This window comes from Erpetoichthys calabaricus, chromosome 1, assembly GCF_900747795.2.
Source record: "Erpetoichthys calabaricus chromosome 1, fErpCal1.3, whole genome shotgun sequence".
Taxonomy (NCBI): Eukaryota; Metazoa; Chordata; class Cladistia; order Polypteriformes; family Polypteridae; genus Erpetoichthys; species Erpetoichthys calabaricus.
The window spans coordinates 55,254,831-55,278,098 of record NC_041394.2 but is presented as its reverse complement, the minus strand read 5'-3'; the positions used below and the strand labels follow the sequence as shown (position 1 = coordinate 55,278,098).

The 23,268-nt window shown below is 40.6% G+C and overlaps 2 protein-coding genes across 4 annotated transcripts in view; one reads left to right on the top strand and one right to left on the bottom strand.

Moving 5' to 3' along the window:
* ash2l (ash2 like, histone lysine methyltransferase complex subunit) overlaps window positions 1-8,061 on the top strand; it is a 72,535-nt gene extending 64,474 nt beyond the window's left edge. The window contains exons 14-17 of one of the 3 annotated variants that reach the window (XM_028799814.2): window positions 1,320-1,412; window positions 1,491-1,589; window positions 1,764-1,823; window positions 6,742-8,061. In XM_028799814.2, coding sequence (XP_028655647.2) covers window positions 1,320-1,412; window positions 1,491-1,589; window positions 1,764-1,823; window positions 6,742-6,849 — 360 coding nt within the window. In that variant the 3' untranslated portion in view covers window positions 6,850-8,061. Of the gene's footprint in view, window positions 1-1,319; window positions 1,413-1,490; window positions 1,590-1,763; window positions 1,824-6,741 lie in introns of those variants that run through there. The other 2 variants (XM_051927559.1, XR_007934895.1) reach the window with 2 other exon arrangements.
* A 1,626-nt stretch (window positions 8,062-9,687) lies between these two features.
* star (steroidogenic acute regulatory protein) lies at window positions 9,688-20,791 on the bottom strand. Its single transcript, XM_028799827.2, has 7 exons — window positions 20,392-20,791; window positions 19,189-19,296; window positions 17,465-17,595; window positions 13,525-13,683; window positions 13,222-13,406; window positions 12,107-12,200; window positions 9,688-10,580 (listed from the first exon to the last, which is right to left on the bottom strand). Exons 1-7 carry the CDS (start codon window positions 20,453-20,455, stop codon window positions 10,464-10,466), a joined length of 858 nt encoding a protein of 285 aa, XP_028655660.1. The 5' UTR covers window positions 20,456-20,791; the 3' UTR covers window positions 9,688-10,463.
* Window positions 20,792-23,268: the final 2,477 nt, after the last annotated feature.

The following is a 23,268-nucleotide window of genomic DNA, read 5'->3' as shown; positions in this document are numbered from 1 at the left end:
GTGTTGAAGAATGACATATTAGACAGTATCGGAGTGGTTTCATTTAGCTTCCACTTTGTAATAATTGAAGCTACAGTGCCCATTGGAACACCAAAACAGTTTGATATTGTTCTGTATTATTTCATCTGTAACTTCTTTTTATTAATGCTCTTTAGTCCTCATTTGCTCAGATGTCTTTTAGGTTCTCAGGTTAAGTAACTGATTCCTGAACTGTGTGCTTTATTCAAAAAAATTTGGCAGTTATTATATTTTAATTGGTTCACTGATGGAAGACAACTTTAAGGTATTTTTGTTTTCACTAGGCCACGTTCTTTTACCAGTGTAGATGTAAAGCTTTCACAACACTGTAGCAGAATACTTTCACAAAAATCTTATTTCCTTTCTTACAGCATAAGACAATGTCACATTCAAAAAAGACATTGAGTTTCCGTGCAATAGAGGGTTTTTTTGTTCATTAAAACAAGAGAATTGGTCAAAAGAGTGAATGCTTAAGCAAGGCATTATGTATACATTGTGGTGGGCGGCTGGGGGCTGTGCCCAGCCTGGACGCCTAGAAGGGCTGGAAGAGGGACTATACCTCCCCCGGACCACGAGAGGGCAGCCTTCCTGGTTTGTATGGGGGCCACGGAAACTGAGCTTGGAAGCTCAACCCTATAGGGGTCAGTGGTCACCACCAGGGGGCACCTGGAAAACTGTAAAGCCCTGGACGTCAGCACTTCCGCCACTGGCAGAAGTATTACCAGGGACACCCGGAGTGCTTCCGGGTGCTCATGCGGCACTTCCACTACAGCAAGAGGTGCCGCAGGAAGCTCATCAGGGGGCACCTGGAGCACGTCTGGCTTGGAGATAAAAGGGGCCGCCTCCCTCCAGTCATTAGCTGGAGTCGGGTGGAAGAGGACGAAGCTCAGAGGAGAGGAGTGGAGGTGGTGAAGGCTGGATAGTGGAGAAGCCCAGACTTGAGGGTGTGTGATGCAGGGGCACTGGGTTGTGTGCGGGACTTGGACAATTGTAAATAGTAGTGTAAATAAACGTGCTGTGGGTTTGAACCATTGGTGTCCTCCTGTCTGTGCCGAGGCTGATCTTCCACAACATGTATGTATATACATACAAACAAAATAAAGAGTTGTTCAGAGTAATAGGTAAATGAACTAGAGCAATACTGTATAGTTTATAAAAAGTAATAATTCACAGATACAGTACTACTCTGGATAATATACAAATTCCACTTTAAAAACATTTTCCAAAGTTTTAATTTTGTTTGCTAACAATTGTTTTATGGTGTAGTTGTCTAAACTCTGGTAAAATTAACTTTGTTTTAGGCTTTGATAAAATTCAAAAGTTACTTGTACTTTGAAGAAAAAGACTTTGTCGATAAAGCCGAGAAGGGCCTGAAACCAGTAGGCACGAGTAAGGTCAGTTAAATTTGCATTTTACTGCCCATTTGAAGATCAGCCAGTGTCTGGCTAAATTACAATATCTTCTTCTTTCAGATGATATTTTATAAAAATGGTGTAAGTCAAGGTGTTGCTTTTGAAGACCTTTTTGAAGGACTCTATTTTCCAGCCATTTCATTATATAAAAGTTGCACTGTAAGTGTTTGTTTTTTTTTTGTTTTTTTTTTACATGTATCTTAATTCTTGATGTATTCTAATTACAGTATTCTAGACTTTAACCTACCCAGCTTAAAAAAAAAAGAAAAAGGGAAAAGCTATGATCAATAATTAAGTGCTTTTCCTAATACAGCATTTCTGTCTGTTTCGCAGGTTTCTGTGAATTTTGGACCAAATTTTAAATACGCTCCAAAAGATATTAAGTACCAACCAGTAAGTTATTGCATCTTTTTATTGTATGTGTTTTTACCTTAATTATTTGTTACACTTTCCTTCATTTAGCAGAGCTTTATAATCTAAATTTACTGAACATGGCACAAATGCAGAACAGGTGTTTACATTTTTCAATACTTGGAAACACACAGGCAAGTTAAATTATAAACACAGATCACAGAAATCCATAGCTAGGAGGCTACATTGCCTGTTCAAAAACAGTTTACCGGGTGAATATGTTGTTTGTTTGTATGAGCTAAGAAGCACTCTTCTTCATTAAGGTATCTCTTTTGCCTTTGCTTTATGTGCTCGAATAAAACAAACTCTTCAGGTAACTCTTCGTAATTAGCTGCATCATTTAAAACCTCAAACCTCAATCCTATTTTTTGTAGAAATTGATCTATATGTACTGAATGATTACAATATAGTTAATTAAAAAAATAAATAAAACCTCAAACAATAATTACAGTTAAGAAAATGTACAGTGACATTTTTTTGTAATTGGTAACACTTTATTATGTACAGTTTGCACAGACTTCACTGATTAGTAACTATAATAAGCTCTTACCTGAAAGTATATTGCAGATACTGCATAGAGGCTAAATCTGTGAGTGCTGTTATAGGAGTGGAGTGCTGTTATGTTACTGCTAACTGACAAATTCTCAAGAAACCCTAATTTACTAATGTGGCCTTGTTGCTGTGCTATTTGAACTGGCAAACATCAAATTTGAAATGTGACCTTGAGCCAATCACTTTAGGAAAATGGAAATAATTCTATTATACTTTGATATTTGCAGTTCATTTAGGGGAAAATATAAGTTAAACTGTTTGTTATAATCTTGGTATTATAAAGTTATAATAATAATTGTTGCAGTGCATGACAGTTTTATGATGAATTTTGAAAATTAAAGAATTAGCTTGATATAACACTTTTTCACCCTATCACTTCAGAAATTACTATATATGTGCGGTTACTTTTACATTTTCTGCAAGTCACTGGCAACATAATATGAATAAGGTGGCAATCATCTACCGTATATACTCACATGTAAGGCGGGTCTTGAAACCCGAAAAATCGATCCTAAAATCAGACTCAGACTTATACACCTGTTCAAAAAATATGACACTTTATTTATTTATTATTTATTTTTACATCATCTTGCTTTCTCCAATCTCACACCAGTTTCTCAGACACATTGAATTTTGTTGCAGCAGTGCAGTTACCAATTTCTTTTGCCACTTCAACGACTTTTAATTTAAAACCAGCTTCATATTTTCTTCTGATCGAACACTCCATCGTAGATAAGGGATGCTGTTATGATAAAGGTGTATGAGGGTGTGACATACACAAAACACTGAAAACATCGCTTTGGAATCTTTCTGGTACTACTGTGTGGTCATGTAGGCACAATACATAGAAAAAAAAAAAGGCAGTGTGCTCCGCGGTTACTCTCTCAGGTGGGTGTTAGCATAGCATATCGTAATCTCCTGGGCCAACAACATCAGTTTTCCGCATTCAACTTACAGTATATGACTGATATTATAAAATAACGGAAATTATTCAGTAAAATCAACCCCTGACTTATCCGTGGGAGAACTTAAATGTGAGTATATACAGTATTTATCCAAATCCCCTAAATCCTTGGGAAGTGTGCCATTTTTTTATGCTCTACATCAAAATTCCAAGTGAAATAGATTGTTTTCTGTTTTTCTTGATTTTGAAAGATAACATTTCTAGCATCACAATAACTGTGACAGCAACTATAAATCAAACACATATTTAAAATTTCTTCCTCAGCCTCTTATGTTATCTTGAATAGTTTACAAGAGAAATACATAACATTTACAGAATTTATGTTATGAGTGCAGTTTGCATGAAAACAATACTTTAGTTTATTAAATATTGAAATAAAATGATTATTTAGTACACAAGCTATTAGGAAAACAAAAAGGGAGTGTTAAACATAGGAAATACTGTAATATATGCGTTTCTAGAAATAACCTTATGTGTCCATTGAACTTTTCAGTGAGACGTAAGTAAGCATTCTCAAGACCATGTTAGACTGCTTACCTCCATTTTACATTTCAAGAAAGAAGACAAAAATGTTGTTTCTTGTATATTGATGATGATATGATGGATATTTGCTTATGTACTTACATAGAACATATTGAGTAAGCTATTATGTGCTGTTTGTTCCTTTTCCTTTTTTGACTGTTTATTTACTTCATTCACTTTTTATCTTGGCTCTGTTTTGCACAGTTCTGTAATGTTAATATTTGTATCTCTTGGTAGTCTATTGTGTTTCACTTGACCTCAGGTGTTGCATTTGTATTATTCTGTTTTGGAACAAGATGACTTTGGCTAGATAGTAAGGAGTACATTTACCCAGTTTTCAGGCTTTGGCCTTCAACCTGAAACAAGCACTTTATGAAAATCAGTTTATAAAAAGAAATATTAAAGTGTACCTCCGACCCCACAATTTAAACTTTAGACAGCAGAATACCACATTGTTGCAATACTGTACAGATTTATTATGGCCTCTGTGTTGTGTGTCTCCATTGCCTCTAAAATTCCAAAAAGTAGGTATACTGTCTAATAGGGCTGGGTATCCGTACTGATGTTCCGATTCGATTCCAATTCATAAGGCCCTGATTCGATTCAATATCGATTTTATCTTGACTGGATTACTGTGCAATGACATTTTTGAAGTGGTGGCTTTTTTAGAAATTCATTAACCATTCATAGATAACATTAATATAATGTGACAAATTTCAGTGACACTTTATTTGAAGGGTGCCTAAATAGTGACTGTGTAACATATGCATAAGCATGGAGTAACATTTAAGAAGAAATACTGGATTAGTAATGAACAGCTAACATCAGTATTTGGAAGATGTGGAACAAAATATTGCTCTTTCTTTAAAAAAAAATTAAAATTTGCACTCATTCAAAATTCACTATAATTTAACTGACATTTGTATTGCCATATCAGAGTCCACATATATTATGGGGCAGACAAAAAAGAAGGCGTTTAAAAATGAGGATCTAGAGCTGATGCTCACTTTTGTATCGCAGACTACTCTGAAAATTCCAGCAATTGTCAGCTTGCTTTGTCGGGTGAAACACTTTGTCGGGTCTCTTATCTGTACAGATAAAAACCGCCATAGATTTTATTTTTTGGGCATGAGGCGACTTAAGTGGAAGCTTGGAGCTACCCGCTGTCTCCAGTGTAGAGAAGGCTCTACTTGTTTGGATGTCGACTGAGATCACGTTTATAGGCGACGATGTTGGCATAAATTTCTCAAATTTGTTGTGTTACAACAATAATTAACGTATGAGTTGCACAGCTTTATTATTGGCTTTGCTTTTATCCAGTTGTTCTTTACCAATGCACCGTTTGAATCTGTAGTAAGTCCACAAATCTCATTTAAGTGTCTAAGATGCTGATTTCAGTTAGAGGATATGCCATGTTATGCGAAGTAGTAAAGTACTTTTTCTGCAGAAAGCTTTAATAGGAGCATTAGCGGCATCTACTGGATTGGATGCCAAAAACAAAGATAAGCTAAAATCTACATAACGCAATTGAGCAGGGTAGAGATTCATCGGGCAATCAATATTTTTGCCCAGGCCAGCTACACTCTGGTCCTAAATTGGGTTTGTTGTGTGATGGGTGCGACAGCACGCTGTATCAGTACATGATCCTAACCTACTGTCTAGTGCTGTTCTTATACATCTTCAGCCGTATTTTAAACTTCAATCTCTGTCTTATAATTCGAATCTCGTAACACATAATAAAAAATGTAACAACAATAAATCCTTTAAGAACACTAATTGATGGCACATTTTAAAAAAGAAAAACTACTTGTTACCCATATTTTCAATTTTAGAATTCAAAATGGATGTCCTTGATTGATAATAGATTTATTAATACTTGGAACTCACTAATTCCCATGTATTATTTAAGCAAGATATAGTGGAGTCTTCTCTTGGTCTGTCTTTTTAGTTGCAGAAGCATTTTGATTGCTTGGACACCATATTGCTACTAACATGAAAAGCAAAATAGTAGTTGCTTAAAATGCCTATTATGGGTGATGGCAAAGGCTGTGTGCTTTTAGTCTGATTTTGCTGAGGTACGTTGAATCCATGGATGGTGAACACAATTAATAAATAAACAACCAAAAAAGCAGTATGATCACAATGTAATATGTTTTTTGTTTTTGATGTGGTGCAAGAGGAGAGATAGTGTTTGCAACTTCCAAGTTTATAATGTCACCACAAAGTCCAAAAAAGGTGTTCTGTTTCCATGTAAAGACCAAAGTTACACCCCATCACGGTTATTATTACTCACACCACATCATAAACCGATTAGTAAGCAATTTAACGAATGTAGCCGCATAACAATATATATTGAGTTATAGACTGGTCATGCAAAATTGTGTCACAAGGTAGAGCAATTCGCACACTTTACATTGCATACTGTGCCATCTGGTCCTTATGCCAGCTGTCTTACGTTCTGTGCCCAGTTGTACTTAAACCTAACGTTTCCAAGATGCTTTTTTCCCATTAGTATAAAAGAGTGTGTCAAGCATAGTTTGGATTAGATTTAATTAACTTTCAGCACATTTTTCTTTCTTATGCAGAAAGAAATATGTTTATAACAGAAGATTATAGTCAATTTTTTTTTGCAATTCTAAGCTGAATATAATAGAGCTGAATAGAGATGAAACGAGACAGCTTCACTTGTTTGTAGCTAGTTATTTTATTTCTTGTGTCCCATTGCTAAAACCTAAGGTGCTTTACTTGATCTTCTCTTACAGTAAATTATGAATTCAGTTAAAATATATATAAATATGAATGTTCAGAAAAAAATGGTACGACTCTTCATTTTTACCTGACACATGGATATCTTTTAAACAGATGAGTGACATGGGCTGGGGAGCTGTGATTGAACACACTCTGGCTGATATCCTTTATCACGTGGAGACAGATGTGGATGGCCGGCACAGTCCTCCCTGGGAGCCATGAACTTTGTTTTCTGTTACCTGATGTAAGGTGAAAATCATCCAGTCCTTTATGAGACATCTGCGTTTATAGGGTGAACACCATAAAGTAGATCTTGAAAGTACACTGTACATAAACTGTTACGATTTGCATTGGAATTCCTAATCACGTCCAGTCCTTAAACTTTAGTTTGTAGTTTTTTGTGTTGCAGGTAAATGAACATTTAATCTCAAGAGTCTTTGCAGAGTCCATACAAACATGCTGCTCAATTTAAACAATAGTTACATATCTATCTTTGTAAACCAAGCTAGACGTGGACATTACTTTAATAAAAGGAGCTAACCAAAGGTAATAAAACAATGTGCTATTGAGACTGTAAGATAGTGTTGATTATTTTGATGCACATTTATTGTTCTATTCTATAGCCATTGTATTGCAATTATTTTTTGTATACAGGTATATAAGAAATAGTACTTTTTGTCCACTAATATTATTTTTTAAATGATCATAAAAACGGAGGAATATCAAGAGTTATCCCTGTGTGTTTTCCAGATGTGTGCACCTTGGTGACATTTTCAGTAAAGTAAAAGACTTTCACTTTTACATACAAATCATATTTTCAACTAGTGTTGAGACATTATCTTTTGCAAAACCTTGCTTCCGTGAAAAGAATTTGGAATAAAGCTTCTGGTAAAATGTCTATATCTTGTTTTCATTAAGTACCATGACCCTTTATTATGAAGGACTATAAATCAACACATACCAGTTTTCTTTCAGATACTGTGAAAATTTAAATGTGGTGCTGGTGATTTATGTTCATTTTACTTGCAATGTCATTTTTTTTATTATTTCTGTGTAAAGTAAAATAAGTAAATTAATGTTGTTTATTTTGGTTGTTAAAGTTTTAAATAAAATACTTGAAAATCCTCAAAACAATTTCATGACATACAGTAACTCATGGTGTTATTTTCTCCCTGACTGAGCAGCTACAGCAGTTGCTAAGATGTCATACTTGAGGTTCAGTGATGAGCAAAACAAAATGACGTGCCAGCCACATGCATTTGATAATATTTTTCCAAACCTCTTAGTACTGCTAGGAAACTTTGTTTTAAAACATATTCTCAAATAGGAGTTTGCATACAATGTGTTGATCATCAATTTGTTATCTTTGAATGGGTTTCAGTGTTCTCCTCTGGAAAGCCAGCTTGAACTCCACATTGTGTTCAGTTTTGTGTGCAGAGGTTGAGCATTCAAACAATTTATCATAACTGCATGCAGAATTTGCATAGGACGGTAAAGGTGAACACTGGAATATTCTTTACTGTACACGATCTGAATGTGTCATTCACAGTCTAATGTTCTTATATTAAGTTGTCTTAAAAAAGAAAATATGCTGTGTTGTTTTACTTTACTTGGTCCGTATGTATTTACTAGCCATAGAATCCAGAGGGAAATTTAATTCAAGCAATTGGCACATTTTAATGAACATAATGTTTTGCTTAGATGAAGTGGGACAAAGAGTTCAACTCCACATTGGCAGGTACTTGGAAGATAATGCATTAAGGTGAGCAAGTAATTATGATGCTGAATGTACACAGAAATCACACACTGGAAGGGATATATAAACCAAATCTGACAAAATGTTCTCATCACAGATGTAATTTGTCTCCATGTCAATGAGCTGTCACACAGTATGTCTGCTGCCTTGTGTATTCTGTTGGACCCCCACGTTGGACTGTTTATAGTCATGAAAGGCACGGTGTACAAAATACACACAATTCACTTTTATGCAAATGTATTTAAACACTTTTATTAAAAAGATAAATAAATATTACTTATGAATATAAATGGAAAATTTGCATTTCTAGGATATTTAAGGCAAAACACAATTGATTTTAGCATTAATTCCATTCTCTTATGACTGCTCAGTAACATTCAGTTTATTTAGCGTTTGTGCTTCGATTAAAATACTTTCAAGGGCCACTGAATTCTTTACTTTGTTCTCCATTTTTAAGTCATCATAAAGTCATTTGGAAAAGTAAATTGACCTTGCTGCAAACTTTTTCTCTCTTTTTCTCAGAATTGATTTGTATTTGGAACTGACATAAATCACTGCATGGCAAATTATTTACTAATATCAAAAATGCGTATTCTACTGACTAAAAGCTGTTTGCTTGTCTTTCAGTATTAGTTTTGACATCTGCTCCAATATCACTGAAAGGCATCAAAGTCCGTCCATTTCGAATTGTCAGGGCTAATGTGATTCTGCCTGCAAAGTTTGAATTTCTGTCTAATTCAATAGAACCTTATTAACAATTTTGAAGGAAAGGCCATTCAGCCCAACAAAGCTCAGTAGTCTTATCTGCCTAATTTCTCAAAAATTCATTATAAAGTAACAGCTGGGATCCACTGTACTAATTTGTTTCATAATTTTATTAATTTAAACCAAGTTTTTTTGTTCTTTATTTCGCCTTATACAATTTCTTGTATTAGGAATTTGTTAGTTTTCGCATACCCCTTGGGGTCAGAGCGCAGGGTCAGCCATTGTACAGCACCCCTGGAGCAATTACAGGGTAAGGGTCTTGCTCAAGGGCCCAGCAGAGTAGGATCTCTTTTTGGCAGTGACAGGGATTCAAACCGGCAACCTTCGGGATACCAGCGCAGATCTTTAGCCTCAGAGCCACCACTCCACCCTCTGCCTCTTAATCTTTGTTTGCTTAAACTGAAAAGGTTCAGTTTCTTTAGTCTTTCCTAATATCCATGCAGTTAATGTTTATAAATGAGTTATTTGCTTAATTACACTCTCTGCTACATTTTTGTATTTTCTGCCATGTATCGGACAGTCTGAGCTTTTGCTTTATACAAATTTTTTTTCTTTTTTAAAACATTTTCTAATAAATATGGCTTCTGGGATGATTGCATTGACTTTTATACATTTTATCCTTTATTATTGAAAAATTACTATTTCCTTCAAAATCATCAGCCTCAAACTAATCAAACTGACTACAGTTGCTCTAAAACATGGCAAAGCAATATTTATGTTTTAATGTAAAACAGTACCTAAAAGGAAATTGATTAAGAAAGAAGAACTTTTCCAGTAATCCCTTTAACTGTGATTGTGTGACTGTTTGTAAGAAAAGTGTATTTTCCACAGTGGTCATTCAGAGGTTTATCTGCACCTCCCCTAATGTTTGAGTGAGAAGTTTGCTTTAAATATTACAAGCTATGAAGCAATTGATCTTTATGAAGGTCTATGCACTGGTCATCTTTTGTCTTTGCAACCTAAATAATGTTATACTTTTGACATCGCTTGCTTGTTGATTGTCATGGTATGATATTAAGTGCAGTGTTATTAGTTAGTCTGTAACTTTTAGATGTTTCAGGCTTGTTGCATTTCACCTAAAATAATTGGACCTTTCCTTCAGATAGGTCTTAATAGAGCAATCAGTTTCATGCTTCTTTTCAGATGTGCCACAGTCCTAACACTAATTCATCAAAGCACACTTAGTTTAAAAGCAATTCAGAGGCTAAAGCAAATTGGCTTATATTTGTTGGAAACCTATTAAGCAGAGTAATTTGCTATTCTTTTTGTGTCATCACCTTGAATGGTTTAAGGTGGTTTAAATTTACAGATGAGCTCAGCAGGCGACAGCTACAGAGGGTGCACCTTCTTGCATGTGAGTTCTCAGATTCTGTGCAAAGTCCAACTGTGTTTGGGACAGAACTTGATTGATGATGGTTTTCGGGAGCCAACCCTGAAAGAAACCCCCCAAAAATTAGATTATTATAAGCCACTTTAGCTTTCTTTGCATGTCCATAATGTTGCATTTGAAGCGTCATTGAACTTGTAAACCGGGGCCACACTGCCTCAAGTCTAAGCTAGAAACATACTCTTCCGTCATTATAGAATACCACACACCTCATCAGCAGTGTCCGAATGAAATTATTTATGAGTAGATTCATACCTGGTGGCATGGATCGTGGACTATCTTACAAACAGACCTCAGTATGTGCGTCTCTGGAACTGCAGGTCTGACATTGTGGTCAGCAACACAGGAGCGCCGCAAGGGACTGTACTTTCTCCGGTCCTGTTCAGCCTATATACATCGGACTTCCAATACAACTCAGAGTCCTGCCACGTGCAAATGTTCGCTGACGACACTGCTATCGTGGGCTGCATCAGGAGTGGGCAGGAGGAGGAGTATAGGGACCTCATCAAGGACTTTGTTAAATGGTGCGACTCAAACCACCTACACCTGAACACCAGCAAAACCAAGGAGCTGGTGGTGGATTTTAGGAGGCCCAGGCCCCTCCTGGACCCCGTGATCATCAGAGGTGACTGTGTGCAGATGGTGCAGACCTATAAATACCTGGGAGTGCAGCTGGATGATAAATTGGACTGGACTGCCAATACTGATGCTCTGTGCAAGAGAGGACAGAACTGGTTATACTACCTTAGAAGGCTGGCGTCCTTCAACATCTGCAATAAGATGCTGCAAATGTTCTATCAGACGGTTGTGGTGAGCGCCCTCTTCTACGCAGTGGTCTGCTGGGGAGGCAGCATAAAGAAGGACGCCTCACGCCTGAACAAACTGGTGAGGAAGGCAGGCTCTATTGTAGGTATGGAGCTGGACAGTTTGACATCTGTGGCAGAGCGACGGGCGCTCAGCAGGCTTCTATCAATTATGGAGAATCCACTGCATCCACTGAACAGTATCATCTCCAGACAGAAGAGCAGCTTCAGCGACAGACTGCTGTCACTGTCCTGCTCCACTGACAGACTGAGGAGATTGTTCCTCCCCCAAACTATGCGACTCTTCAGTTCCACCCTGGGGGGGGTAAACGTTAACATTATTCAAAGTAATTTTTGTTTTTACCTGCATTTTTATCACTATTTAATTTAATATTGTTTTTTACATCAGTATGCTGCTGCTCAAGTATGTGAATTACCCCTTGGGATTAATAAAGTACTGTATCTATCTATCTATGACGTTACTGATGTTCTTGCCATTCACTGATGCAGCTGAAGCTTTTACGCAGCATATGCTTGGTTCATGGCAGTGGAGTAAATGTAGGGCTGGTAACATGGCTGTTAAAATAAGGGCGGGGGGGGTGGGGGGGATACGTTTGCCAGCTTAAGCCACTACTTCTCTCCCATTTTTATCAAGCTGCCCTTTACTTGAGCTCATCTAAGGATCTCCCCCTGTGCCTTCTACTTTTTTTGCCTGTTCCTTGTAGTTTCCCACCATGAAATTATATAAATTATATAGATAGAACTCACCTTTAAGTCTAAACTGAGGAGCCATATGAATTTTGTCTTTGTCGGATCTTCTGCATTTGGCCGCAGGACAATGCATGTGGGGCCGTTTTCAGCCCTGGAAAACACAAAGTTTGGGGTTTGTCATGGTTTGGTTCAACAGCCCCCTCATGACTCTGAAATTGTTAACTAAAAAGATATTTTACAGAATAAAAAAATTAAACGGACAACATGCTTATGGATATATATCAGTAAGTAAAGATATTAACATAATCTTTAGCTTTACAAAATGTTACAAATGTTTTATTTGGTGCAAAAGTTAACAAAAGTAAGAAATGGTGATTTGAAGGAACTCAACAGGAATAGACTGAAAGGGGTAATTGACAAAAATGTAAATTATGCATGATTGTCCTCCTAATAATAGATTAATATCACTCATAATATATCTTTATTGAACTGTTTAAGTATTTATTGCTGTTGGTCTTGTGTTGTACTGTTAAGGTGTGATGTCTGGTCATGCTCAGATACGGCCAGGAAGGTCCTTTGCACACCTGTATGCATATTTCGTATGAAATATCCACATTTAGGTAGATCTTTAATTTCTACTTTATTTCCATCACAGTAGTCTGGCAAGTTTCAAGACATTTTATTTGTTTTACGTTTCTTCTTTTTTACGAGTGATTGGCTGTAGGCAGCTTGGTGTAGAGGCTAACACACTGGTCTTTAAACTGTAATGCTGTTGGCTTATTTCCCCACCTCTAACTCTCTTTATAATCCTCCTCAAGTCGTATAACTTGTCTGTGCTCCAATTGTTAATGCATTTTTAAAAAATGAACACCAATGCTGTATGTTGTCTTAGCTAAAGACATCAGACAATTCAGAATAATTACAGTTTTTAGTTTTTAGATGTCTTTTTTTTTTTTTTTATCTAGCCTAATCTTTTCAATCACTGTAAAACTCCACAGTTCCTCTTGATGGATATCCTACGTAAATGTGAACTAACTGTCCTCAGGGTACCACATTGAGTAAGTGTTGTTCTCTTGTCTGCTGTCCGGGATGACAAACAGGCTTTTATCACATTTCTGGTGAGTTTTACTGTGGCCTCCTGTTAACTTTTTTTCCCAGCAGGTCTTACTTACCTCACAACGCCCTTCTGCTCTGGCATGCTGGAGTATTTAGTCGACATGCCAGCAAGGAAGCAGGTAGATCCACGGCGTTTGGCACAACGCACGCTCACAAAGTCTCTGGGGCCGACAATGTTCCCAGGAGTCTCGGAGGCAACTTCATGAGTCACCATAGTATCTTGGCCAATCTTTTGAAGGATCTGCAGGACCACAAGTAAATAAGCAGTTGATCTTATTTCATGCACTTGCACAGCTATGTCCAGAAGCTACAAAATGGGCCAACGGTTAATTCAGAACAGCATCTAAACCTTAAGTTACCTTCACTTGTTTCACATTGGGGTTCCAGTCTCCCATACTCTCCATGTTATCCACCAGTTCTGTGTAGAGAGTGGCTAGAGGCTGATCCAAGACAGCCTCAAGCTTGAACACTTTGCCAACATCAGGCAGCACTTTGCTTAGGACCCGGTCACCATTAGGCTGTGGGGGGAAAAAAAAAAAGAAACCAAGTCACCCTGTGGAAACTTAGAAAAGACTAGAAATTGTGTTGCGTAATATCCTGTTATGTCCTTAGTAAGGTGCATGAGACTTTCATTGTAACTCAGGCCTGTGCAGCAATGTGTTACTGCAGACTTCACATCAAATCACAGCTTAAGTGAAATTCCTCAGGAAACTAAAGAACTGAGAGAGTGGGAATCTCTGGGACACAACATGAGGTGATATCAAGCACAATCAGATGTCATCCCCAGCACTTGGACTGTTTGATCACCTTTTTATCAAGGAGGGAGCTCATAACTTTGGTGGAAAGCTTTGTCCATCAGAGTTGACAATTATCAACCAAAAGGTTCAACCTTTATACACCCAAGAAACCCACACTTGGCGCTAGCCCTGGCTTTCTGTGCACCGGCTTCAGCTCCCTGTAGCAGTCTACAGCCTAGGATGTCATCTGCAACAAAGGCCTGAGCCGCCATCATCTGCTCAACAGCACAGTGCAATCTAAAGGAGTTCAACCGTGTTAAAGAAATCAAAGTGGATTACCGAGAAAAGTGGTACATGCTGTAAAACCAATTGAGCAAAGAAAATTAAACAGACCACTAATCCTCAGCAGACATTTTATGCTGTCAAGAGAGGACTGACATGTCAAAGTTAAAGGACTGTGGTATGCAACACGACGTGTGCTCACCTTCTGCATGTAACAGTGGCCCTTAAAGACCTCGGGACAAAGCCTCACCTCCAGCCTTTGAGACACCAGAAACCAAACAAAGCGGAGATGTCGTCGTACTTGTGGTTAGCACTGCTTGATTTGGTAACTTTGGTGGTGGAATAAAGTCAAAGAAAGTACAGTAATCCCTCACTTATCGCGGGAGATAGGTTCCAAGGCCGACCGCGATAACTGAATTTCCGCGAAGTAGGGACACCATATTTATTTAATTATTTAACATGTATTTGGACGTTTTTAAACCCTCCCTGTATTGTTTACAACCCACCCTTTACTCTATTAATAACAGGGACAACTGCTAAGCAATATGAAATCGGTAGATAAGTTTACACTTACTGTATAGCAAAGTACACGTAGCTATATATGACGTGATGATGGTGATGAATATACTGCGCAGTAAAAATGATGACGATGAAGGTGATAATCCCCTGAATGCAGTAGCAAGAGCACGTTAATGGTGAATGAGTGCGATGAGACTTCCTGGTTAATGCAGCGCTCCGTCGCGGAGCCAATCAGCAGCACACAGGAACTTAACTGCGTGCTCTGATTGGGTAGCTTCTCAGCCATCCGCCAATAGCATCTCTTGTATGAAATCAACTGGGCAAACCAACTGAGGAAGCAAATACCAGAAGTAAAAAGACCCATTGTCCGCAGAAACCCGCGAAGCAGTGAAAAATCCGCGTTATCTATTTAGATATGCTTACATATAAAATCCACGAAGTCGTGAATCCGCGAAAAGTGAACCGCGAAGTAGCGAGGGATTACTGTATTAGCAAATGTAATTCAGATTGCTGCAGCTGAAAGTAGTAACGTGTGTTGGGGAGATCTTTAAAATATTTCTTTCTCCAAATATAAATAGAAAAGCAAGCTAAGCTCAAGAGAATAGAAGTATGTGCCTTCCAGTAGACCTGCAGCAGCTTCAAACTGCGTGGACACAATCCCATACCCCCTCACTGAAACATCCTGCGAGGAGAAAGGCCACAACTTGGAGAAAAAGGCCTTTAAACGCAAGTCCATCATTGCCTGAAAAAGAACTAAAAAGGAGAAACGTAATTCCTGTGCGGCCTCTTTACTGGACAAAGAGTGAAAGAACACCAAGTCAGGTAAGATTTATGATGTACAGTATGTTGTGTGTACAGCTGCATGGATTAATCCATCTTCTTCAATGCTTGTGTTATAAATAAATTGTATTGTTAAGTTTGTTGACACAAGTGTATTACATTTTAAAACTGTACCACCTGACCAGCCCAGAACACCAGAGGACGTGAAATTTGTTTTTGTGACACTCTGCCATTTTTGAACTTTGCTCGTCTTTTCCCCACAATGCTGTACAGCGACCGAGGCCTTGGACTGTAAACCACAAGGTTTTCATTTGAATTGTCACTGGCTGGATACGTTGGCCTGAGCGAGACCTGCTAGGGCTGCAGTTACTGAAACATTTGTGTTGTGGTTTGTATGTGGTTAGGGGAGAACTGTCTTGTTAAAGAAATAAATGTTAAGTGTGAAACCTTTGAGGTAAATGTAGGAAGATGAAAAATAATGTGTTTGTAGAACATCTTTCACAGCATTCACCATCACAAGGGGCTGTGAAATGCAGGAAAGTATAAAGTACAAGGCATATAATGTATTAATCTTATATGGCCTTGATTAGAAGGTGCATCTTACAAGAGAAAAATTAAGTTAGATTGTCACGATTATTAGAAGACCACTGGATTCAGAAATTGTCTGTAGGCAAACCTAATAAATCTGAGCTTTACTGGGCATTGACGAGCACAAGGCCAGCTTAACGTGAGTGGGGTGGCTGTGTGGGTCAGTCAGGCCTGTGAAGAACTTTGGCAGAGAAGCAGCACACGATCAGCAGGGACGGAGAGTTCTTCTGTTGTATTGATGATGTGATGAGCTTCATACAAACGTATTCTCTCGAAGATTAGTCCACATGAAGCTCATTAGAGTTTTCTTTTTATTATTTGTAAACCGTGACTGTACCGACGTGTTAAGTTATCCCTGAAGTTGAGTTCACAATCAAACTGAACTGGTTACGTGGGCAGTTGGTTTTTCAGGCTCATTAATTTTCGCTCTTGAGGAGCTACTGGGTTTTGCACCCTTTTTTCCTCCCAGAGATTAAAAATCGTCAGATGCCAAGGGCCTTGAGTACAGAAAAAGGAATTGTGATGGAACAACAGGAAGGTCACTTTGTTAGCAACTCCATCAAACAACAACCCAAGGTGTGTTAGACTTCATTATTCTGGAATATCTTAACAGGATAAAACTTTACTTGATCAATTCACCAAGTAAGTGAGCCACACTACTTACATCTGATACCCTAGACCAGGGGGCCTGGTGGGCCGCAGTGGCTGCAGGTTTTCATTCTAACCTTTTTCCTAATCGGTGACCACTTTTCACTGCTAATTAATTTCTTTTTCCCTTCATTTTAATAGCCCTGTGTTTAAGGATTCGGTCCTCTGAATTGATTCTTTTCTTTATTAAATGACAGCCAAGCAGAAATGAGATGTGAAACAAGCCAACAGATGACCAGCTAAACTGGGGCTTCAAAATCCAACCAGGTCCTTAATGAGAAGCCGATTCTTGCTGTTATTTAAACCCGTTACTTAATTCCTTGGCCTGTTGTTGCCCTCATTCTTCTACAGCAGACATTTATAAAACTGATTTTCTGTTTTTTCTAAGAACACCATCTAAATGTTTGGGTGACCGGAGAGATCAACTTTACCGAGACCATCACCGTTCTTTATTTTCAGATATTGTGTGAGGAGTACAGTGAGCTGGTCATATGGCGGCTTGTTTTGTGTCTCGTTATTGGAAAAGGAAAAAGAAACAAACTAAGGGGCCTGAGTCAAGTTAATTAAAACTAAGACAAAAGAAGTTAATGAGCAGCAAAAACTGGTCACTAATGAAGAAGATGGTTCGAATGAAAAGCTGCAGCCACTGCGGCCCTCCAGGACTGGAGTTTGACACCCGTGCCCTAGACAGTGCTTAGTGTCAGCCCAAGGACGCGGCCGAGATACTAACAAGAAGCCTACTTACAGCCACAGTCTCCGTCTTCCAGCCGTCCAAGTCACCGAGGATGTGCACAGACTTCTGCATGGCCTCCTCTCCCTGTCTCACATAGGACATCTCCGCCTCACCGTACGGCCGCTTCTCCTCCGTCCTGCAGCCTGAATGACAAAGTGGGGTGTAGTCAGCTCAGCAGCCACGTGACAACCATGTGACAATGGTGACATCCAGGGCTTAGAAAGGGAGCTTCATGACACTGAGCTGTTGTGGAAGCCTAACGTCTTTAAAATGGGACAAGTAGGAGTGAATTTTTTTCCAGCACTGTGTGGTTTAATGTTTATTGTTTGGACAGGCAGGTTGTGCAGCTTTCTAACCCTAAGAAGATTGCTTTGTGCCACTCGCTATCTGCATGCACAGCTTTTATGACGCCAAAGCCCCCCTCTGTTCTGCTGCCGCTCCGACTGCGCTAAAGCAGGTCTTGAGGTGAGTCGTCTCGTTCCTTATCACAGTCTCCTTTTCATAATGTTGATTTCTTTGGCCATTTGCTTTATTCACATTTAAATGTATATTTACTTGATTTTTTTTTTGTTCTTTTTTGCCAATAAGAATGATATACCAAAAATATAAAGGAAGACCCTGCGCCTTGACCCTTCGTCTTTTGATGGTTGGGCCATCATCAATTTCATTTTTGGAAGCCCCAGTAAAGACTCGCTCTCTCATTGACGGGAACGCTGGGGGCATCGTCATTGCATTCTGTCCTAATGCTAAAGTGGGGTCTGCAGCTGCCATGCACAGCCTGGCATGAATCACCGCATCCCCATCTTTTCTGTTACGGCCGCCCCCTTTGATTAAAATGGCTGCTTTTTGACAAACGGTGTTGAGTCCTGCTGTGTGCTGACCTGTGATGTCTACTCACATGCGTTACTAGATGTAGGCTGGGCAGGGGAGATTTGTTTGGCTTTGGTGACCTGCGTCTCCATCGCTCTCCAGTATCTGCAAGTCACTTCTCGGTCGTGCTGCTAGCATAACAATGTTAATCAACTGTGCTTTTTTGTTGCTTTTATTGTTAGGAGAAGGAAATGAAGGACGTCTAAGACAGTGAAGGAACCTGCTAGGGCTGAATTACAAATGGCTACTCCAGTGCTGGTTCGTGTTTGCTTGCCAGTGTGAGAGTCGGCCATGTTCATTAAAATGTAAGAAAAGCTAAAATGCAGGAGTGCTAAGCCATCTTTGAACCTGCATCTTTATCACAAGCTGCTAATCACTTCTGGCACAAGAGTGGAGATGACGAAATCATCAAGGACGTGCATAGCTGGGGCTGCTTTAGTGGGACTTTTATTCTTGATTTCTTTCAAAGGTGTTTCATATTTCAAAAACAGCTTGGGGGCTTAAACACGAGCCACAGGTCAGGGCCAAAGAATACTGGAGCAGAGCCTTTCAGTCGCTCACTCACACACTCGCTCTCACTCTCACTCATGCACTCTCACTCTCTGTCACTCTCATACACACTCGCTCACTCACACACACTCACTGTCACTCTCTCTCTCTCTCTCTCTCTCACACTCGCACACACTCGCTCTCTCTCTCTCTCACTCACTCGCTCGCTCACACACTCACTTTCACTTACACACTTGCTCTCTCACTCACATGCTCACTCACACTTTCTCTCACTCACACACTCGCTCTCTCTCTCTCACTCACACACTCGCTCGCTCGCTCACGTTGTCTAAACTCGTTGTCTTTTCTATACTCACTCAGCAGAGAGCTCCTCCTGCGCACTTGGCTGATCCAATTCCCAGGTCCCGGGTCAGCAAATCTCCGCAACTTTTGGCTGAGGGCGACGGCTGCCGTCTTCTGAAGGCCTGGTAAGAAACGGAAGAAAGATGAAGGAAAAGTGAAGACTGCGGTACGGTGGAGGTGTGCTGCCTGTGCAAGGCACTATACAAAGTATTTGCAGTTTGGTTCAGCCCGTCTGTTGATATGTCACAATGTGTTTGAGTGCACTGAAGGTGGGGGGGGAGTGGGGGGGTAGCAGTTTTCTGAAGGTCGCCAGCTGTTTATCCATCCATCCATTATAAACTGACTTAATCGAGTTCACAGGCGTGGGGTCTTAAATGACATGAGTGCTCAGGCTGCACCAGTAAAGACCTCCAATAAGGCAACTGGAAAAAATAAAAAAAAAAAACAAAGAAAGTGACCAGCAGCCAGTCAAACTGGGGTCACTGTGCTGTCAGGCAGCCCCCCCAACCCACATGTGCTTTAGATCAGGAAGGAGTTCAAAGCCCCGTGTAATTCTGAGATTGATCTTAAACGGAATGTGCAGGAAATTACATTTAAAAATAAAACGCTGAGATCTCCTGATGGGATTGTCCAAAGCTGCAGCTTGTGGTCACAGCACAGACGGCCAGGATGTCAGCTTTGATTGAGAAGGTGCTAAAGACGCTTCATTTTGCTCGTCATCTAAGTACGTTTCACCTGCAGGTAATGTTCCAGTTGTTAGATATCTAACGTAACAACATCGGACCTTTTTAGTCTTATTCAGAGTCTCGGAGGGCCAGTAGTTGGCCAGGAACCAATTTAGAATCTCCAGTTTACATCTGTGTGAGGGGTTTGACTCTGACCACCCTGTCCGCAGCGCCTCTAACCTCTGTGCCCCCCTGCGCCTTTCACACTTGTATTATTTTCAGTAGTCCATCCATTTTCATTATCGGTGATACCTTGTTGACAGACACCTGGCACCTTCTTCCTCACTCCTCTGCTCTGTCTTGGTGTTAAACTGGTGCTGCAAACATTTTCTTTCTTTCTTTCTTTCTTTCTTTCTTACACTGGCCCACCCAGTCCTCTACAGCCTTGTCATAACAGCAGCTCTGAAGGAGCCACACAGCTTACCCTGCACACGTCTTAATTCACAGGGCATGCCAACAAGCGCCATGGCAGACCCTCACCCCGCCCCATACCTGTCATATTGCGCAGGTGCCTGTAGGAGATGCCCGCACAAAGCTTGAAGGTGGCTGGAAGCATGGCTGTCGCTTTAGGCTGTGTGGTCTTCTCTCGGCTCTCATGCAAAGCTGAAGGCGTTTGCCAGCCGCTCCGGCGTTTCGCTTTTTATGCGCTCCCTGAAGGACACGGCTGTCTCTGAGAAGATAAACAGGCGCATCATTTGAACAGCACGCCAGCCCCAGGACAAGGACACCAGGCCTTCTCAAAGAGCCAGTCACTGACCCCCATAAACAACACAGATGGGCTGATAACACAGTTGCTGACTGACTTTGCCTTCTCCACGCCGGAGTCTGTCCACGTCAGCTCCTGCTTGCCCAAGGCTCATGCGTGACACACTTGGCGGGGGAGGCCCTTAAGTCACAGCTGGAGATCCACCCTGGAGAGTTTGGTTTGGTTCTGTTTTAGCTTCTTATGAATTGTTGTTACTCTTCTTTTTGGATGTCTTCTTGCTCGGGGAGCCTTACAAGTTCAGGACTCCGCTGCTTACAGGTTTGGTCCACCTGAGCTACACACACCAAGTCGAAGGCAAGTATTGAACTGGCAGCCTGATGAACTCTGATTACAGGGGGAGTAATCTGAGACCCCATGGGTTCCTTCCTTCCTTCATTTATTAGAACATTAGATAAATTGTGAAGAGAGCAGGACATTCAGTCCAACAAGCTCTTCAATTTTATCCTTCTAATTTCTCAAAAATAACATCCCTCCAGAGACTCAGCTGACCTGCCCGTCCACACATAAGGGTAGATACGCTTTAAGTCCTCTTCGTTCATTAATTCATTTGTTTAGAGGGTTTACATTTTAAATCTCACAGGATGAGAAAGTGCCTGGTCAACAAGATCATCCCCCATGATAGTGAAGCTGAACACAGTCTGGGACTAGCGGGTGGCCTGGCAATGGACATGACCTGCCTACAAGCCAGGGATACAAAAAACTCGAGGAGTAAACCTACTGAAAGCTCCTGCCAGTTGAGGTCTGGTAGACACACAATGTATGGAAGTAAAGCCCCTGGCTGCTAAGGCTGGATGAGACCAACTTCCAAATTAAGCAGTAGCCCCTTGAAGTGTGAGGTAGTGAAGCGGCTGGCATTATGGATGAAGGTCAGAAGTGCAGCCCATTGATGTCTGTCATGGTCAGCCTCGTGTGCTGGTGGAGCTGCTGATATGAAGGTCCAAGAATGGCAGCTCTGACGACAGCAGAGCCCAGCAGTGTGGATGTTCATCTTGGACAAGACAAGAAAACTGCAGGCGGTTAACATTTCACAAGCACCAGGACACTGAAGAGCAAACCTGCAAGATGAGACTAAAGTTATTATTAGTAGTACTGTGATGGTGGTGGTGATTAAATATGTTGGCCGACACCTCCATCTAAGGGACCTTACAAGCTCAGGTATTGGAGTACAGGCCAGTTAGTTGACCCCTCAGGATCACACAAGGAGCTCGTCCTGCAACTGTGGCCTGACTGGCAGAGGCCTTGGCACATTCAGAGTTGTGGCGACTGAGCAGAGTGCCCAAGGGTGCCAAATCCACAAAGATGGCAGTGTGAGGTCCTTTGTGACTGGCAGCACACCCGACAGCTCTGAGCCTGCTGCTGTTTGTGTGGATGGTGGGTTTGTGAGTGTGTCTCAATATACAGCAGATGGAGTAAACTTACACGTCCTACCAACGTGCAGCCCATCAACATTCTCTGGTGCCATGATCAGCAACAAACTATAACAATACAAAAGGTCTTTTTGTTTACGCAGGCAGTATGGCGTGGTGGTTGGACTTCAGGCCTCAAGGTTGAGGGTAACTGACAATTGGACAAAGGCATGAGCTCAATACTAATATTTACTACAAAGCTGCAGTGGCCTGGCCGGATGGGCTTGTCTTCATGTTGCCCTTCTTTGCACAGCCCATGGCCTCTAATGCCAAACAATCGTCCCTCAGTCAGGTCATGTAACTCGTGGCTATTCTGATGGAGCCACCTGTCTGTCCTGTGCGTGTGTCATGTCGTCGAGTTGTGGGGACAGGATTTGGCTGGGGATTTATATTACCAGACTGGTTACTTTATTTCTAAAATATTTTTGACTGCCAACGTTGTTCATCGTTTTATAAAGCACATTCCGTTAGTGGGCATTGTACCAAATAAGACTGGTTGATTATGCGCCCACTTCTTGTCTCATTAGTTTTTCACTAAAGAAGTGCCACTAGTTTTATACAGTAGCTGACCGCATCTAAAGTGCCCCCCCCCCCCCCCCCCAGAGACCGGTAACGTCATTACACACTGACCTGGGCAAACGTGTGCCAGGCAATGCGGCAGGCTGGAGGTTTTGTTGACTCTTTGGCCGTAGCTGAGCCACGAATTAATGGCCTGACGGTGGTGGGCTCCATCACTTTCCTTTTCCCGACTGTCTTTGTGTACCCGCTAGTCAAGTGTGTATTTGTATCAATCTCCATGAAGAGTCCAAAGCAAAAATAAGTTGAGCTGGGTTTGTTGTAAATTAAGGTTACGTGTTAGAGCTCAGCGCACAATGTCGTTACAGTTTTTTGGGGGGGGAGGGGGGGGTTGTGACGCTTGAAGCACACTTTATGACAAAGACTTGGGAGTTAAAGTGGACCCACCGCGGTCCACATCCAGTCAGGACACCACACAGGTAATCCAGCAAGGCACTTGTGTGGCTTCACTCCGTGTATCGTGTGCTGTTTCGGTCTCTATATTCGTCGGGGGGTCTCGACCCATTCCCAGACTGTGCGTTGTGAGGTACGAAGAGTCACTGAAGATGCAGCCTAAACAAGGAAATACTAAGTGGTGAGATGGCAGAAGTGGCTCTGTGATGGCCTGGCGTCACCTTCACA

Excerpts from the sequence above, each read along its gene's own strand:
- star (XM_028799827.2), bottom strand. The coding sequence starts at position 20,455 with ATGCTTCCAGCCACCTTCAAGCTTTGTGCGGGCATCTCCTACAGGCAC. Across the intron at positions 17,596-19,188 it reads CAGGAGGAGCTCTCTGCTGA|GCTGCAGGACGGAGGAGAAG; the intron begins GTGAGTATAGAA and ends TTTGTCATTCAG. Across the intron at positions 13,684-17,464 it reads GGAAGACGGAGACTGTGGCT|CCTAATGGTGACCGGGTCCT; the intron begins GTAAGTAGGCTT and ends TTCCCCCCACAG.